At 49.1% G+C, this 18,668-nt stretch overlaps 2 protein-coding genes across 3 annotated transcripts in view; one reads left to right on the plus strand and one right to left on the minus strand.

The window, feature by feature from the left end:
- Window positions 1-3,408, minus strand: part of CEP89 (centrosomal protein 89) — a 1,352,699-nt gene extending 1,349,291 nt beyond the window's left edge. Inside the window, exon 1 of the mRNA XM_085638793.1 lies at window positions 3,233-3,408. Within this exon, the coding sequence (XP_085494919.1) occupies window positions 3,233-3,271 (39 nt within the window). The 5' untranslated portion in view covers window positions 3,272-3,408. The remainder of the gene's footprint in view (window positions 1-3,232) is intronic.
- Window positions 3,409-3,461: 53 nt separating this feature from the next.
- The window catches only part of FAAP24 (FA core complex associated protein 24), a 161,224-nt gene continuing 146,017 nt past the window's right edge, over window positions 3,462-18,668 (plus strand). The window contains exon 1 of one of the 2 annotated variants that reach the window (XM_085638795.1): window positions 3,462-3,647. The gene's annotated coding sequence lies outside the window, so the exon portion shown is untranslated. The remainder of the gene's footprint in view (window positions 3,648-18,668) is intronic. The other variant, XM_085638796.1, reaches the window with a different exon arrangement.

The raw sequence follows: 18,668 nt of genomic DNA on the forward strand, positions 1-18,668 counted from the left end.
ATGCTTTCTCTAGGTCCATCCTGGCTGTTTTGGACTTTGCCCGTAATTTAGGGGCAAAACCTTTAGAGGCCGTATTGAAAACCTATGATGCAAAATGTATTTCAATAGCTATGTATGGAGCGGACCTGTGGGGGTGGAAAAATGTAAAGGCGTTGCAAGTCGCTGAGGACAAGTTCTTGAAATCCGTTTTATCTCTCCCCCAGTCGACACCTGGTTACATTGCTCATCAGGAGTGCAGGGTAGATTATCTTACAGATCGTATAGCCTTAGCCCCGCTACTTAAATGGATCTCATTATGGCTAAATGTTGAATTAGAGTTGAATCATGAGATCCTTAGGGACTGTTTAGCCCTTGAGCATGGTAATACCATTCCATGGTTGAATTATATCAAAAAACTAACCACAGAATTGGGTCGCCCAGAACTGTTTGATCACCCACAAAAGCTATTAAAGGGGGACGTGAAATGGGTGAAAGATACATATAAACAGTTGGCATATTTAGCAAGGGAAGAAATGGAATTATGCAAACCAACAGTAAGGGCTCACCAGCTGTTAATCACCACCAGTGGTTTAGAACCCTATCTGAGAATTGTTAACAATATGAATCATAGCTATCTGTTAACTAAGTTTAGATTGAATAAATTCCATCTTCTGCTTACTGACCGCCCAGGGTGGACGAAGGGAACGGATTTGGAGATTTGTTCCTGTGATAGTTTTTCCATCAAAGACACTGTGCACTTTATTTTTTTTTGTAAACATCTTTGCCCAATTCGTAAAAAGTTCATTATTCCTCTTATTAAAAGACAGAGGTTTTAAACAAGTCAAACCCGCCCTTCTGTATTTACAGATGTTGCAAAATCCTTGGGTGATTTTTAATTTAGCAAACTTTTTATCAATAGCACTAAGACTGAGGAAAAATATCAACTGGTCACAGCCTCACAGCGGGACATTATGAAATCTGTCCGTGTTTCCTGTTTTTCCTTTTTATAAAACTTTGTTTGTATATAAATGATTTAATGTAGATAGCTTATAACAACTTGTATTATTGTTTTGTCATATTTTAAATATGTGGTCCTGATATCGGTGTATTATGTAATATACTTTTATGGTTTTTGATATGAACCGAATAAAGTACTTTTGACTGACTGACAATCTGTTGCATCCAGTATTATCTTTTGTATTTATCTGCACGTGTCTGCATATGTGCACAAAACTTTATTAAAGTACTGCCTCTGAAAGACTTGTTTGATGTTTAAAATCATAGTTACACATTTATTTAACAGTACAATCAGGTTACAAGGGCACTAGGTTAGTACCCTTTCATTTCTGGTGCCTGCCTTGGAGCAGTTTTACTATCTTCTTAGAGTTGCCTATTTCTCAAATGGGTAAAATTTCTGATATGTATATATTTTCCTTGTCTTCATTGCTTGATTTTGCTAGTGAGTAAATGTCACTAATAGTCGTTGAAATATCACTCATAATTACACTGAAATTATGAAGATGTCACACATAGCAATCTGAAACCTTGGTAGCTATGTCCAGGAGTTACAGAAGAACGGACCACCATAGTAAAAGACTCCAACCACCATGGTTGGGACCAAATAGCGCTTGTCTGCACTGTGCCCCCATCCCCCATGGGGTCTAACACTCACCCACCCACTCGTCATATGACTTGCTCATGTTGGCCTTTCCCAACTTACCCATCTTCACAGCACAGAAAAACTCTATCAATTACCATGCACTTTCATTAATAGCAAGTCTGACCAATTATCTTTTCTAGTGCGTGTTTTTTGTCTCGCCAGTGTTTACGTATTTTGCTGCCTCTCCATTTATCCCTTGCTCGCCCACAATGTTAGACACTTTTTGGCAGAGGCAGCCCCCGGATGGGTATCAGGGGTCAGTGCAATAACAGCCACCTGGGACCTGGAAATTACCAGTTTCCACCGCCTTAGCGGCAAACCAATGAGGGGAGGGGCGCCCCACCCCCCCACCTTGCCCATCAAGCGTAAGAAAAAACGTGTCAACGTTGGCGCGAAGATGCCAGGCCAGTGAAGGCCCATAAAGCCAAGTAGTATTTAAACCCCCTTGAGGGACACCACCACACCCTCAGCTGAGGCATGGGGATTAAAAGGATAGCGTTGCCCCTGCAAAAAGTACATTCATTAGGCATGGGCAGCACAAGAAATTTCAAGATCCACCCACCCACACCAGAACAGCAATATTGTTGCAGGGCTGAGAGGGCAGTCGAGCGGTTAAAAGGGGGGTGTTGGTTGGTAAAGGAGGCACACCGAAGGCCGGAGTCCCAGAGGAAGCCACTTACCTTGGGATGCCTGACGGCAGGGGAAGTAGTGGAACACAGCACTCGCAGCCCAGATCCGCCAGTTGGGAGGGCGCAAAATGGACAGACAAGGTAGCGAGTTTGAGCCTAACAGCACTAATAGGCTACCCTCCTCAAGTTTAGAGAAAGAACCAACAAAAGGCCAACAAAACTTTATGACCCCAAAAAGCGGCATGGAGGATGGCCAGGCCATCCTGAGGCCATCATGGCCTCAACAACAAAAGGTGACAGAATGATGACCAGCAAATGACAAACTTGATTGATATATGGCAGAGATGATTTAGGACATGTTAATCATGGATGATTTATGACCTGTCACGCAGCAAAGTTTTATGAAACTGTCAAAATGATGTATATACGGCAGAGATGATGTATGTATGACCTGTCAACCGTGATTTATGACCTGTCTCGTAATTATGATGTATAATCTTGTCAGAATAAATTGTGGTACTCAGAATGAGTTATGAACCTGTAATAATGTGTTATGTCTTTTGCATCTTGAATTATGCTTGACCAGTGCCATGTATGAGGTCGATGAGGTAACGTAGAGTCCATGCATGAATTAAAACTTCGGCCAAGTATACCCATAGAAGAATGTAAACACATGACTGGTTTAAGTTTATTCAGAAGTGAATATGTGGAATGTGTTTTAATGGCAGTGGGCCAAGTGCGAGGGTTATGAGAGGGGGAATGGTAAGATGTCTTCTCCCGCACTCACTAGTTGTTGATGATGATAAAAGATGTGTACATCTTTTTTTCTGGCTCCTCTCTATCCCTGCCTTTATTTACTTCTTTCTCTCGGCTGTGTTTCGCCTTCCTCAAGTACTTTCTGCATCTGGCACCAACGACACTGCCCTCACAGATGCTCAGGAAAGGTTGCCAATAAGGTACTCACAAACTGCGCAGAACTGCGCCTCGGAAACCCAAAAGGCATCTTGACGGGCGGCGAGTGACGCTGGACACTTCTAGCTGCACCGCAGCGAACGCCGCAATCAGGAGAGCAACGACTTCAGCTACTCGGCGTCTTCCGATTCAAACGGACGCTTCCTTCACAACCGCAGCCAACAAGGACGGCCCTCATTGGACCTCAGCAGCGGCTTCTCCCCGGGAACGCCCTCCGGTCCGGGCCTAGCAACTTCACGTCTGTCTGGCTGACCCCGCAGGAACTCGCTGCCCGGGTGGGAGAAGGCGCACGTCTGCCGGGTTTCGCTTCTGGATTGTTTCCCCTCCCTGCGGGTCTTACGCCGGCCGCCCCTTCGCTTCAACTCTCTACAGCGGAGCAAATGACGCCCCCCGAGCGCCCATCACAGGTGAGGGGGCCCACTGGTTTCTGTTTATAAAATAGATGAACGTAAGAAGACAGCTGTTGGCCGCCAGCACAAATTCCTGTATATTCCTTAAAGTGAACTAAGCCCTAAAAAGACGTTGTTTGTCAGACTACAGGGGTCTGCGGTACACATTGAAGTGGCGGGCGAGCCATCAAATGAACAGCGAGAGCTGAGCGTCTTGCTGGGCTCCAGTAGTCCATGCTCGAGCCGTGGCAATGTTTGGCATGTAAACAATGCAACCAACACTATAGAAAAATATAATAAACAAAGACAAGTTAAGTCAAGAAAACTTTATTCGATTAACAAACAATCATAAAAGCACAATAGCAGCATTACATACATGTTAAAAATACATATACTATACATTTAGACGACTTAATAAAACATTATTAAACTTTACAAGCTTTCCTGAAATTCATGAAAAAGAAGATTAAAATGAAAACAATTGTTTTCTTGAGCGCAGGACTTGTTTCAAATAAGTGACCATCCTCAAAACAATATGGACATTATCTAGTTGTTTCAGTGCCAAAAGAGCTGGTCGACATTGGCAAAGCCCAAACCGTTTTAACACCGGGACAACGCTTGTTCTTCTGGCATCTGAGTAATATTTACAAAAAAGGATAACCTGGATCGCTGTCTGCTTGGAGCTGTTATCACAATGGCATGACTGTAAAGTTTGGGACCAGTAATTCGCTTTAGGCAGGGTAACTAATCTATAGAATATACCCAAGCGGAAGCGAGTTAAAAGGAACCTGTCAAGATCACTTAGGGTCAGGGTGAGGTAGGGTTGAATATTAAAACTAGTTAAAATCAATTGGTTATTCAAGACTGTAGGTTTTACAATTTCATTTGACAGCCTAGTGGAGTCAAGTAGAGACAGGCCCATTAGTTTTAGTTCCTTCCTGGTTAACTCCTTTATGGTACTGGGGTTGGTAAAATACTCTGGGTGATAGAGATCTTGGAAAAACTTTTGGACAAAGACTATTCAAAACGTATTTCTTTTTGACATGCAGAAGCGTTTCAAATAGTACATAAGATGTATTGAGTGGCATTTATTAAAACTACATATGCTGCCCCATTCCCCTTGACTATAAACAAATAATGGGGTGACCCAGTATCCCTCAGAACCTGGGCAGTAAGCTTATAAGGTAACGGTGGTTCTGTCGGGTGAAAGTATTGCTTTTCGCATTAGGCTTAGTCACACGTTATTCGAACACTATACAATAATTATTAGACTGGAAACAACACACAGGACAGTTCAAATGCAAAGTGAATTCTTTATATATGAATTACGTCATTCATATATGTATACATCAATATTTCACGAATGGCCGTCAGGCAATGGTGTGATGACACAAGTGACACAGTGAATAATAAGTGCTCGGTGACAGTGTGCGTGATATGTACAGTAGTTTAAAATCGAAATTATTCGAGAGTGGCCAGGGGGGTACAGAAGTAAAGCTGCGCAATGGAAGAGTTCTTTTTTGGCGCAGATTCTATGCGAAGGTCCACGGGATAGTCGACGTTTCAACCCTAGTACTGCACTCTTGATAGGTCAGTGCGGGTCTTCATCAGGACTTGAATTAAGCGTGACGGCCTCAGAAAGAGAAATTTAAATCTCAAAATGGTCTAGGTCTATGGAGTAGGTGAGTATCCGGCATGTGTCTCAGGATAGGGTTCACTCCAACGGTCTATCGTGTAGATGGGCCTATGTTAATTGACTCAGGGCTCCATCGTTGTGTCTAGTGGTGGCGGTATCTATTAGCTTGCGAAGTGCTGTCTATAATCCAGGCCCTTCTATCTCCTTAGTGTGGGTAAAATTGGCTTCTTCAGACGAAATTTACTTATTCGGAAGAACGAACAGCCGGCCTGTGGGTCCTGGCTCGCCGATTCAATCATACGAGCCAGGACCTACAGGCCGGCTGTTCGTTCGTCCGAATAAGTAAATTTCGTCTGAAGAAGCCATCTTCTTTTCAGCTCTGAGAACCATCTGCCTGGGCAATTTGTATAAACTAATGACACCTATTTGGGCAGGCACACAGATTACCGTTCGTTTATATGAGGTGAGTTTGTTCCTCTTCTCTCCCAACCTCTAATCCGCGTCCTGCAGCTCGGTCAAAGCATGTGACGTGACACGGTGGCAAAAAGCCAAAGGTTGTTAGAGGGGGGATATGTTCTGCAGCCCCATGGAGAGTCAGATCAGCACAAAGGCTATTACAAAAGCCTGTACAAATGGAGAATCTTTATTTTATATTCCATTTTGTGTACAGTACACAAGGTTACGCAGAGCCATTTTCCTGCCGGCCATATTCAGCTGCACTCACCTCTGCCCTGCCAAGTATTGGAATGGAAGCTGCTCTCATCTCTGCTCCCCAGGGCTCTGGACTGCAGTGGGGCCGTCCATAGGGGTCAAGGCAATCAGCAACAACTGATTGCACATAGAAGCACGGAAAGCATCATAGGACCCTTACGCATCTGGACCCTTGTGCATCTGGTAGCCATGCTACTCGAGAGACTCCCTCACGGCCATATCTGAGCAGGCTGGCCAGCAGAGCAAAATGAGCATGCTACAGTTCAGTTGGGCCAGGTGCATCCCATGCGGTGCGCCCAGGCCGGCCTGGAAAATTGGATGGAGGATCATCATGTAGCTGGGTCTTGGGTGCTTGCTGTTTATAGATGCTAGGTCTCCGTATCCACGTGGCCTGCCCGGGCCTGGATTTGACTTGCATAATTTTTTTTTTTTTTTTTAAAGGAACATCAGGGCTGGCAAATGGCTGCGCAGGGGAAAAACTGTAATAAAGTCTCAACTAGTTTAATGTTTTGTGAACATAGCAAACGAGCGACTACCTTGCCCCATCTCACTGTAGAAGTGCCTGGCAGCATCCATAGCAGTCGAGCGTGCTCACTGCTACCTTCATTAATGTTCAATTATGCGGTTCCTCATGATTGTGCAAAACCTCACAGAGCTTTAATTATGTATCACTAAGCATTTTAGTGCTTTGGTGGGGACATCTGCACTAAAATGTGTTAGTCTAACCCAGGAGTCTCCAACTATTCGATCAATCGTGAGCTACCAGTAGCTCGTAGACGCCGTCAGAGTAGCTCACATCCTTGAGTTAATTTTTAGGTCTAGCTTAGGCAGCTCATGCGCTGTCCCTTCGACACATGTTGTATCTACTCTCGCTTTCTGTTTTTTACTTTGTGTGCACTTCTAAAATTCTTTCTCTCATCTTGTTAATGTGTGTTCTTTGTCCCTCCTTTTGGTATCTTGCTCCATCTCACAGAGCTCGGCCCTATTACTAGTAGGCTTTCACTTTCAGTCATTTCTGTTTGTTTCGGCGCGCTATTGTTTTAGTTGGTTTTTGCCCATAACACAAGTTCGCTCCTTTCCTGTTTATTTATTTGCTGGGACAGATGTCATTCTGAGCTCTGACCGCTCAGCCCTCCACAGGGCTTGGTCGCCCCACTCACTGCTGCTGCTCCTGCCTGCCTCTGCCGCCTCCTGCCTGCAGATTCCTTCGCTCGCTGCCCGCTGCTCCTGGGAATTTCCCGCTGCTCCTGGGAATTTCCCGCTGCCCGCTGCTTCTTGGAATTTCCCGCCGCTGCCTCCCTGCGGCCCCGCCCCCCTGTGATTCCATTCGCCGCCCCGCTCTTGCCACCCAGCTGCTCCTCCCTCCCGGCTCCTTACTTAAGGGGACCGTAGGGGACCACAGAGTGTGACCGCTCAGCCCTCCACAGGGCTTGGTCGCCCCACTCACTGCTGCTGCTCCTGCCTGCCTGCCTCTGCCGCCTCCTGCCTGCAGATTCCTTCGCTCGCTGCCCGCTGCTCCTGGGAATTTCCCGCTGCTCCTGGGAATTTCCCGCTGCCCGCTGCTTCTTGGAATTTCCCGCCGCTGCCTCCCTGCGGCCCCGCCCCCCTGTGATTCCATTCGCCGCCCCGCTCTTGCCACCCAGCTGCTCCTCCCTCCCGGCTCCTTACTTATGACGCCCCCAGAGCGACCGCGCAGCGGACGCGCGCAGCGGGAGTGCCGATTGAGCGCCGAAGGTGCGCCAAAGGTAAGCCCGTCTGCGCCCGTCCGCGCCTGGTCCGCGCCCAGCGCCAGACCCCCTGGTCCTCGCCCTCGCCAGCACACCCTGCACATCTACGACGCCAAAACCCTCCACGCACTCAATGCCGGCCGAAACACCTCCTGCTACCGAGCCACCCCGAGACACACCCATGGACCCTTCACCTGCCTTACCTGCCGCTTCACCAGCCTCCGACCCAACACCGCACCTGCTAAACCGAGCCCCAGCAACAAACACCTGATGTGCATCTTGCTCAACACCCGCTCCGTTCACAGGCATGCCGTCGAACTCTGGAACCTCCTCGACTCGACAGCACCAGACATCGCCTTCCTGACGGAAACCTGGATGAACGCCTCCTCAGCGCCCGACGTCGCCATCGCCGTCCCGGAAGGCTACAAAATCACCAGGAAGGACCGCGTCAACCAGACAGGAGGAGGCATCGCCATCATCCACAAGAACACCATCCGCATCACGACCAACTCCGATGACACCTTCACCTCCGCCGAACACCTCCACTTCCAGATACACACCGACCCCAAGACCACGCTCAGAGGCACCCTCGTCTACAGACCACCGGGACCACGCACACAGTTCAGCGAAGACATCACAGACTTCATCAGCCCATACGCCATCAATTCCACCGACTACATCCTCCTGGGTGACCTCAACTTCCACCTGGAGGACAACAAGGACCGCAACACCACTGCTCTGCTGGACAACCTGGCCAACCTCGGACTCAAGCAACTGGTAACCACCCCCACCCACTACGCCGGCCACACGCTTGACCCAGTCTTCTCATCCAGCAAATACGTCACCTTCAGCCACTCCACCAATCTCCAGTGGACTGACCACAGCTGCGTCCACTTCAGCTTCAGTAAAACGACGACCCACCACCACCCTCAACAAGCCCCCCGCAGGAGCTGGAACAAGATCACCGGCGACCAGCTCACCACCTTCCTCAGCCAGAACCCCCCTACCAGCTCAACGGACCCCAACAAAGCCGCCAACAACCTCACACAGTGGATCACCAACTGCGCAGACGCCCTCGCACCACTGAAGAAGAACCCCCCCAGCAGACGCGGCAGCAAGAAAGCCTCCTGGTTCACCGACGAGCTCATCACCTCCAAGAAGAACTGCCGCTCCCTGGAGAACACCTGGCGCACCAACCAGACCACAGACAACATGACGGCCCTCAAACACGCCACCCGCAAACACCACCAACTGATCCGCGCCACAAAGAAGACAGCCTTCAAGGAACGACTGGACAACAACACCCACATCAGCAAGGAACTCTTCAGCATCGTCAAAGAGCTCTCCAACCCCGACGCCGGAAACAATGACATCACTCCCTCGCAAGACCTCTGCGACTCCCTCGCAGCCTTCTTCCACAACAAGATCGTCAACATTCACAACAGCTTCGGCCCACCAACCACGAACCCCACCACCGAACCGATGCCCCCCACCGCCACCCTCCGTACCTGGACCACAGTCAGCACCGAAGACACAACACGCACAATGAACACCATCCACTCCGGATCCCCTACGGACCCCTGCCCACACCATATCTTCAACACGGCCAACCACATCATCGCACCCCACCTCCGCGACATCATCAACGCCTCCTTCAACACCGCCACCTTCCCGGAGTGCTGGAAACACGCCGAGATCAGTGCCCTGCTGAAGAAACCAACTGCAGACCCCTCCGACCTCAAGAACTACCGCCCCATCTCGCTCCTCCCGTTTCCTGCCAAAGTCATCGAGAAGACCGTCAACAGACAGCTAGCCGCCTTCCTCGAGACCAACGGATCCCTCGACCACTCGCAATCCGGCTTCCGAGCCAACCACAGCACGGAGACCGCCCTCATCGCAGCCACAGACGACATCAGATCCCTAATGGACAACGGGGAAACTGCGGCCCTCATCCTCCTGGACCTCTCAGCAGCGTTCGACACTGTCTGCCACCGCACCCTGGTACAGCGCTTGAACAACACCGGCATCCAGGAGAAGGCCCTGGAGTGGATCACCTCATTCCTCGCCGGAAGAACCCAGAGAGTCCGCCTCCCCCCGTTCCGGTCAGCGGCCACCGAAGTCATCTGCGGCGTTCCACAAGGGTCATCGCTCAGCCCCACCCTCTTCAACGTCTACATGAGCCCCCTCGCAACCATCGCACGTCAACACAACCTCAAGATCATCACCTACGCCGACGACACCCAGCTGATCCTCTCCCTCACTAGCGACCCGGACGCCGCCAGAGCCAGCCTACATGAAGGGATGAAAGACGTCGCAGAATGGATGAAGAACAGCCGCCTGAAACTGAACTCAGACAAGACAGAGGTCCTCATCCTGGGATCATCACCCTCCGCCTGGGACGACTCCTGGTGGCCCCCCGCCCTGGGAGCCACCCCCAAGCCAACGGACCACGCACGCAACCTAGGCTTCATCCTGGACTCCTCCCTCTCGATGACCAGACAAGTCAACGCCGTCTCGTCTTCATGCTTCAACACCCTGCGCATGCTTCGAAAGATCTTCCGGTGGATCCCCACCGAGACCAGGAAGACGGTCACCCAGGCCCTCGTCACCAGTCGGCTGGACTATGGGAACGCCCTCTACGCCGGCACCGCCGCCAAACTCCAGAAGAAACTCCAACGGATCCAGAACGCCTCAGCACGACTCATCCTGGACATCCCCCGACACAGCCACATCTCTGGACACCTGAGAGACCTGCACTGGCTCCCCGTCAACAAAAGAATCACGTTCCGACTCCTCACCCACGCACACAAGGCCCTCCACGACCTGGGCCCCAAGTTCCTCAACAGCCGCCTGACCTTCCACAAGCCCACCCGCCAGCTCCGCTCCGCCAGCCTCGCACTTGCCACCGTCCCCCGCATCCGCAGAGCCACCGCCGGAGGAAGATCCTTCTCCTACCTGGCAGCCAAGACATGGAACTCCCTCCCCATCCACCTCCGGACAACGCAAGACCATCTCGCCTTCAGGAAGCAACTCAAGACCTGGCTGTTCGAGCAGTAGCGTTCCCCCACCCCAGCGCCTTGAGACCCTCCGGGTGAGCAGTGCGCTATACAAATGCCTATGATTGAGCTCTGTTCCTTACCATACTTGATAGCAGCGCTCGAGTTTTGAGTCGCTTAGTTCCTGTATGTCACATTTGCCAGTTTTTTAACATTGTGTTTTAATTTAGTTTTTACCTTTTTTAAGCATTAAGTTTTATTTTTAAAATGTTGGCATGTAATTTAAAAATCCTTTGGAAATGGGGAAAAATGTAAATGATGAGTTTTATGGAATCAATATTAACTCTTCAGTTTAATTTTCTCCCATTTCAAAGTGTCACCTTTACACATAGTACGCATCTTGTTCCTAGAGGCTGGCAGAAACAATGTCATATTTATAACTGAAAAATACAGCCATTATTTTAAGTGGGAGAAATTTAAAGTGCAGAAAAATGTTGCATATTATGGACATTTTTGCGGAACATTTTTCTTTACCTTAAATTTCTCCCATTTAAAAAAAAAAAAAAAAAATTATATGTTTGAGTTTTACATGTGACAGACCCACATATGGCAAAAGGTATGTATGTGCCAGAAAGTACATGCAACAAAGGGTCTCAGTCACCCATTCATATGCACACATGCTCATACATCCCCAAATACCACGATCTCACTGACCCACATGGCAGCCCTATCACAGTCAGTGCTTAATTTGTGCCGGTGCTTAGCACCGGCACTTATTCATCAGGGCCGGGTCTACAGTACGCGTCTGCCACAATGCCATACGATGTGCAAGGTAAATATAATTACCTCACTGATTCACCGCAGACAGTGTTGTTGTTCTCCCGAGTCTCCGTGAAGAGTATTGTGGCTGTGAGAGCCAATAAAAGATTCCAACAATAGATATCCATGATGCGAGTTTACCTTACGCCCTCTGTTCAGTGATGTCGGTGGGCGTGACACTGATTGGGCTCGATTTGGTTCTACGGCTGTGCGTGCGGCAGCGCATGCGTCCATTTTTTTACAAAATGACACGCACCCGACGAGTCACCGGCAGTTCAACTCGACGTCGAGGGAAGGCAGCAGCAGGCCTATTAATAAAGGCAGTGCCGCCCACCAGTAACTGTAAGTAGCCAAACCAACGCTGCTTGCTAATAAACAGACTGACTTGGTATGACTTGGTATGAAGTGTGAGTGAACTGAGTCGAAGGCCTGCCGTGAGCAATCATGCCTCCAGCTCGGGGCACGGTGCTCAAGTACAATGCCATGGCCAGGAGGAGGCTGAAAGGGTAGGACCTTTAACTTAACCCCTGTCGTTGACTCATACAAAAAGAATGTTTTTTCAGTGTGTTCATCATCTCCTAAATTTACTTCTCCCCGGTGTGCATTGCAAAATGGCGGTATGCTGCAGTTAGAAAGTTTATTTCTTTCCTACCGTCCCCATCAAGCCTCGTGGTTGTTTCTGCATGCAGCAGTGCCGTGGTAGTCACTGGTTCCTGATGTCACACGGACCTGTTGGGTGGTGGGCTATGCCATCTGTTTCTTCATGGCCTCTTTCACTAAGTTTGTGATTGATGTTTATTTAACTTGACTTCAGGCCACGCTTTGTCTGTGTTTGTGTTGCTGGATGTCTCGAGGCCCCAGAGGTCTGCTCTCTGCAGAATTAGCAGAGTGTGGCAATGTCACTATTTACGGAGTCTGTGACACCTAATGAGGCAACAATTAGTTCAACTGCTTAAAACTCCAGTGCATTAAATGGTTAACTGGGCATACATGCGAACATGTATGTCTGTGCCCAAAACCTTCACGAATCCCATTATTATTCACTGTTTATAAGATCGTTCTGATTCTGAAAAAGCAGAGAGACTTTTCGTACGGGTCAGTTCCTGGAGGGTATTAGAGGTCAAAGTGCATGTGTTTTAATATGTTTTTATATAGCGCGAACTCAATCTGAAGGTACTGGAGCGCTTTTACACTAACACATTCATTTTTGGTTGTCGAGGCACAGGTGGATTAAGATTTGACCAGAATCAAAGGATGTTCAGCTGACACCGAGACTTTAACCTAGTGCCCCTACCCCCATCCGAAGCCCCCCAGCTGCAAAGTCGTCCACTCTGGCAGTTACCCACATCCTTTTTTCTCTACTCTAATTTTGGCGGCATAACGCTACTGCCCGTTGTTTATGGTTTTTCTGGAGTGCTTTTCGTGGACAGTCTTGGCGCTAGAAGCACTGATGGCAGTTAAAGAGCAACCATGCACTGTGCAAAGTTCATGATGTGGCAAGTAATAGCCAGTGCCAGAGATTGGGGTCCGAAACTCTTAAAAACCTGTCGCTATAAAGGGCCCGCTTAAGAAGAGTAATAAACCCTCAGAGCTCAGGGACCTCTCCATGAAGCAAGTAATAGGGCGAGTGGACAGAAACACATGGCCAGTCCTATGGTTTGAGGCACCAAAGATTTTTAAATTGCTCACGCTGCTTCACCCGCTGTGAAAGGAACAAGGCAGAGACAGCCAGAGCAGCAAAGACTAGAGACTAGTGCAAGCTTCTCTAAGGATTAGCTTTTGGTAGGTATCCAGTGTTGCAGTGGGATGGGATTTACACCATACAGATCCTAGGTGCAAACTCAAGTACAAGCTGCACTTGAGTAATGGACCTTTTAGTTCCGGTTTGAGGCTTAACCAGTGCTTAAAATGAGCCGGCGGTTTCCAGTGCTCGGCACCAGCACTTAATCGTCAACACCAGCGCTCTTGATCAAAAGTATTGGAGCGCAGGGGATGCCCACGCAAACATTATAAGATATGGAAAAGATGGGCGGACTACCGGGGGATGTGGCTGGAGCAACCAGTGGAGGAAGAGGATCATTTATGGGGATAATTCTTGAGACTAGTCAGGTTGGGGGGGGCGCCGGGCTGGGGGGAAGACGGGGGGATATATCTTATTGTGATACGACTTGGCAGCAGGACATTACGGCTGTGGTGGGGATTATATGGACATGGTGCGACGTAGGGGAAAGGGTGGGGGGCGTTGGAGGGGGGGTTGTTATAATTTGGGATATAATTTGTGGCATTGCTGGATGGCAGGCATACAAATAGATTATGTTAGTGACATCATGCAATGTTATTTCATTGACGACTCTGATACACAGGGTGCTGTGATGTATATGCAATCGACAAATACAATAAAATCTGTTTAAAAAAAAAAAAAAAGTATTGAAGCGCTTTTCATGTGCACCAGTTAAGGACACATTCATTTTTGATTGGCACGGGGAGATTAAGTGATTTGCCCAGAATCACAGGATGGTGAGCCTATGCCGAGACTCGAACCTGATTCCCCAGCTCCAAAGTCCGCAGCGCTGGCTGTTACGCCACATTTTCTCCCCGCTTGTAGGGTTTCATAGTTATAGTTGGTTCTGTTTATAGGCGGCATTAATAGGAGCAATGGGCTGGTGCAACTACCTCCTGACGCGAGCCCCAGCACTTATTCTATCCCAAATTAACCACTGGGTGCACCCACACCACTATCCCACCTTCAGCTCGGGGGGGAAAAACACCACCTACCACCGTATACTACCTAGTGTTGCAGGATAGATTATTTCACACTAGTACATCTGGCTTTCAGCAGTGCCAGTTGAGGATGTGGGTGAAGCCGATGGAGTAAGTGGGTGGAGCCAGTGGAAGAAGTGGGTGGAGTCAGGGAACTGGGTGTGGCCTCAAACGAATTTGAGCACCTGCACTTAATATTTTACATATTTTACAAATTAAGCACTGGTCACAGTGCCCCTAGCCAGGGGTCTCCAACCTTTTTTTTAATAAGAGCTACTTATGTTCAATGAAAAATCCCCCCCCCCCCCCTCCCACCCCGAGTTACTAATATTTCTAGAGATGCAAGGGTAAATACATGAGACCAGGTTACCTTAGTAGCCACTTTAGGTAAGATTATGCAGAAGTGATCTCTTCAATGCACCAGGAGTAGTTACCAGCAGTAATGTAAAAAATGCTTTGTCATGCCTGTACTTGGATAACCCATAACATCGCTGCAATGCCATTAGCAGCAAGTTAATATGTGCAATAACTGCCCCCAATACCATTTGATTTTATTACTCCACTTTGAATAAATATTGGAAATTCAACCGTCCCCCCCCCCCCCCCCCCAAACATCAACATACAAGTATTGAAAATACACACATTTTCATCTTGAGTTCACGCCCTACAGTTTTAATAACATATATGGATTCAACCAAGAAAAAGCTTCCAATTGAGTACACTGCGCTGCACACAGGAGAGCTACTTAAAGGTAGCTTAAAAGCTACCAGTAGCTTAAGAGCCACTTGTTGGAGAAGCCTGCATTAACTAATTGAGATTCCATAACATTAACATGAAAGATTGAATTGCCTATCATTTTTATTTACCTTGCATGATTGAGTGATCATCTTTCATTTAAGGTGTGTTATTCTTTTGCATGTAGTTGCCTAAAGACCAACATAATGCTTACAGAATACTATTTGTTTCTGTTTTGTTGTGAGACCGGACCTGCATTGGGTGCACTGAGCAGTCCAAGATAAAGACCGCTGTGTTGGACCTGGCCCTTTTGGCAGGTTCACCACCAAACTTTTTTGCATTTATCCTGGCCTTTTTTCCTATGTAGTGTTAGTAGTTTTAGGCCTCTAGGCACTTTAGCACTGTGTCCCAGTGTGAAGTGCGTGCGCTCTGTGTTACATTTAGTGAGACTGGCCTGCCCTCTCATAGGAATGCATGGGGAATATGTGTGTCCATGATAGTTCCTGATGTGAGAGGAGTGCAGGGGCGAGTTTAGTACGTGCGAACTCTGGAGAATAAATGCTGCGCAGTGGTGTGCGCAGATTTATTGTGACTGGTGGAGAAGTGCCACTTCTAGAAGTTGGCGTGTCTGTGTGCAGTGTGATGTGAATTGCATGTCTGGCGTGTGATTGACAGGAGCTGGGAGGGCCGGGGAATTCCAGGAGCCAGGATGAGTCTGCCCAGTGGTGAGTGGAGAGATCTGCATGTAGATGGGAGGGAGGAGTTGCACCTGGGACCTGAATGGGGCTGGACCTTCCCTTCACAATGCTGGCTCCACCTCCTGTGGTGCGTCTGATGTCCCTGGCCTGTCCTGTGAATAGAGAGGGGAGCTGAGCAAAACAAAGTGCTCCTTAACCAGTTGTATCCGGTTCTCCCCTTGCCATACAGTTGAGACGAAGGAAAATGTAGTATAAAAGAAGGGGCTGTGACCCCATGAAAATGTTCTTGTTCTGGACTTGAATCTACCAGGGGCAAGCTGCTGCTGGGGCTCAGGGGAAGGCTTGCCTCCCTGTGCCGTGCCCTGCCCCATGATGCCTGGAGGACTTTCCTTTGGTGGGAGCTGTTTTTGCTCCATTTCATTTCAGACTTTTAACCTAGTGCCTGGAAGAGCGCTTTATTTGGAGGAGGAGTGCTTCTGTGGTCCCCTGGCAGCGTGGGACTGCGCCTTCAAGGGGAATCCTGACGTAGGGAGTCCCCCGTCACTCTGATTTCATAGAGGGAACCTACCTCTCTTTGCCGCTTTCATTATTTACTGGTGGGCGGGAGCCCACCCCGCCTTATGCTTATCTTGCGGGTGCCCACCCCGCTCTATGTTTAGTCTGACCGCGGGTGCCCACCCTGCACTTTTTTGATGAAAATCACCGCCGCAGCCCAAGTCTGAGCAGAAGTTGCCGGGCCGCTGCGCGACCCGGAAGTCCGGCGTCCCTGCCTGGTTGTGGGCGAGGCCTCGCGGCCGGCTGTCCAATGGCAGCATGGCCAAAAAGGAAGCAGAGGAGCCTCGCGGGCTCGATTAGAAAAAGTCCCCGTCCTAGGAGAGGGACCGGGTGAAGGGCTGCTGAAAAGGAGGCTGCAGGACCAGTCGAGGTGCCTCGCGTCCCCGCGGGGCTCCCTTGAGCGGCTGGGAGCCTCGGGAGCCCCGGGGGACGAGCGAGACAGGCGGCGATGGAGAAAGTCCCGGTCCCAGAAGAGGGACCGGGTGAAGAGGAGGCCGCCGCAGACGGAGCGGAGTCCCCAGAAGCAAGCCCGGTGAGTCTAGAAGGGCTGGGGGGGCTCCGTGAGGACTCATGTTGGTGCCTGGTAAAGGCACGGTGCCAGTTCTGCCATTAGAGCGGCCCCGGATGGCAGTGAGCCGCTCTAACCTCAGGGGCATGTTTCAGCAAAAGCGCCAGTGCGCTCCAACAACGGGGGCAGAGTTATTTTCAGAGCCTGCGGGCTCCAACGAGGTGGCAAGTGCTTTCTCTTCCTTATGGCAGGATTATATCGGGAGCCAGTGTGCTCCAGGGGGACATGTGTATGTGTAGAGCCCGGGCGTGGCTCCAACGTTGGGCGCATTTGTTTAAAGGGCCACTGAGAGCCCAGGCGGCCTTTTCCCTACGTCCAGCTGCCCAGCAAGTAGTGGGCAGCTGCACCGTTTAGGTCTTGTTTTCTTTTAGGGGACATGGTTAAGTTAGGAGTGAGATGCACTCCTTTACCCCTGACACTTACAGCTGCGCAGCACTTGGTGTCAGCTGCAACGTTTAGGTTTTTGCGCAGATTGCGCACCCTTGACATTCGCTGCCTTTGCAGCGCGCCTTGACCTTGGGGACACAGGGCATTTGAGCCCACTATCTGAGATGGCCAGTTGGCCCAGGGGGGGATTGTTACATTTATAGGGCGCCAGGCCCTACTGTGATTCTTGGGTGCTAGGAAATGTAATATAGGTAGAGTGATTTACGCACCTGTGTTGATACCTCTAAATGTGCGTTATGATTATGAGGTTGGTTTGCATAGAATGGTTTATGCTAGTGAAAGTTATTCCCTAATGTAGTTATACTTAGGAGGTTAGGGTCTAATGTGTTTAGACGTGTCAGAGAATTGCATAATGTGGTTATGTTGATGAGGTTGGCGTACAATGCATTTGGTGCCTAATGTGATACGGTGCATAAAGTAGTTTGTTACAGGCTGATGCTAAGAACAGTGATTCCCAGTAGTTGCAGGTTGTATGTTGTGATCTGCTGTACTTTTACTAAGTTCGCTTTGTGATGGTTCTGACAGTGGTCCATGTGGCCCTGTCATGTGTACAAAATCCCTTGTAAATATTGCCCAGTGCCAGTTGGCACAGTGTATAATATGTGCTTACTTTTCTAATGTGTTATGATAATACAAAGGCTATTTTTATATAACCTTGTGTGGAGTTTCTTTTGTGGTGGGCCTGGGATGTTGTCGCTGGGTGGGTGCGTGCGCAAATGCTTGACACATTGCCTCCGGGATAAGCCTGACTGCTCGTGCCAAGCTACCAAGGGGGTGAGCAGGGGTTATCTTTGGCGTGTAACTTCCTTGCCCTGACTAGAGTGGTGGTTTCTGTCTGGTTTTGGCGCACGCCTTAGCCAGCCAGAAATCCCATTTCTAACACCGCTTATGACCTGTGTGGTTTCAAATATGACCACCTATTTAAGAGTGACTTTACAGCAGGGCATCCCAGTTGCATATGTGATGCTGACTGCTTGAGGTTTACAGCTGCACAGAGCTGGAAATTGCCATACATAATTCATCGCACTTACAACATAAATACAATTTGTCCTGTGCGTGAACAAGAAAACTTGCAGGCTTAGTCTGAAATGAATGTTGTACACTGACATTGTGGCCTAGTATTATTAAGCATATGCTGTAGAGATCAACTGAACTTGACAGTACAGAGCATGTAGACCGAGAATGCATGAATGACTCACCTGACTGCTGCCAGTAAACAAGTGCTTTTGGTAGTGTATGTACCAGGCTGAGCTCTTCACCGCTTGGTGTCTCGGGCTGCGTCTTGGGACTGAACTCTTTAATTGTTTGGGCACGGGTTGCAGCAGCAGGCGGACGTTAAATGGTGTGCCTGAGCAGATGTCGGAGAATCCTTATTCTGGCTGGCTGG

Source organism: Triturus cristatus, chromosome 12, assembly GCF_964204655.1.
Source record: "Triturus cristatus chromosome 12, aTriCri1.1, whole genome shotgun sequence".
NCBI classification, from domain to species: domain Eukaryota; kingdom Metazoa; phylum Chordata; class Amphibia; order Caudata; family Salamandridae; genus Triturus; species Triturus cristatus.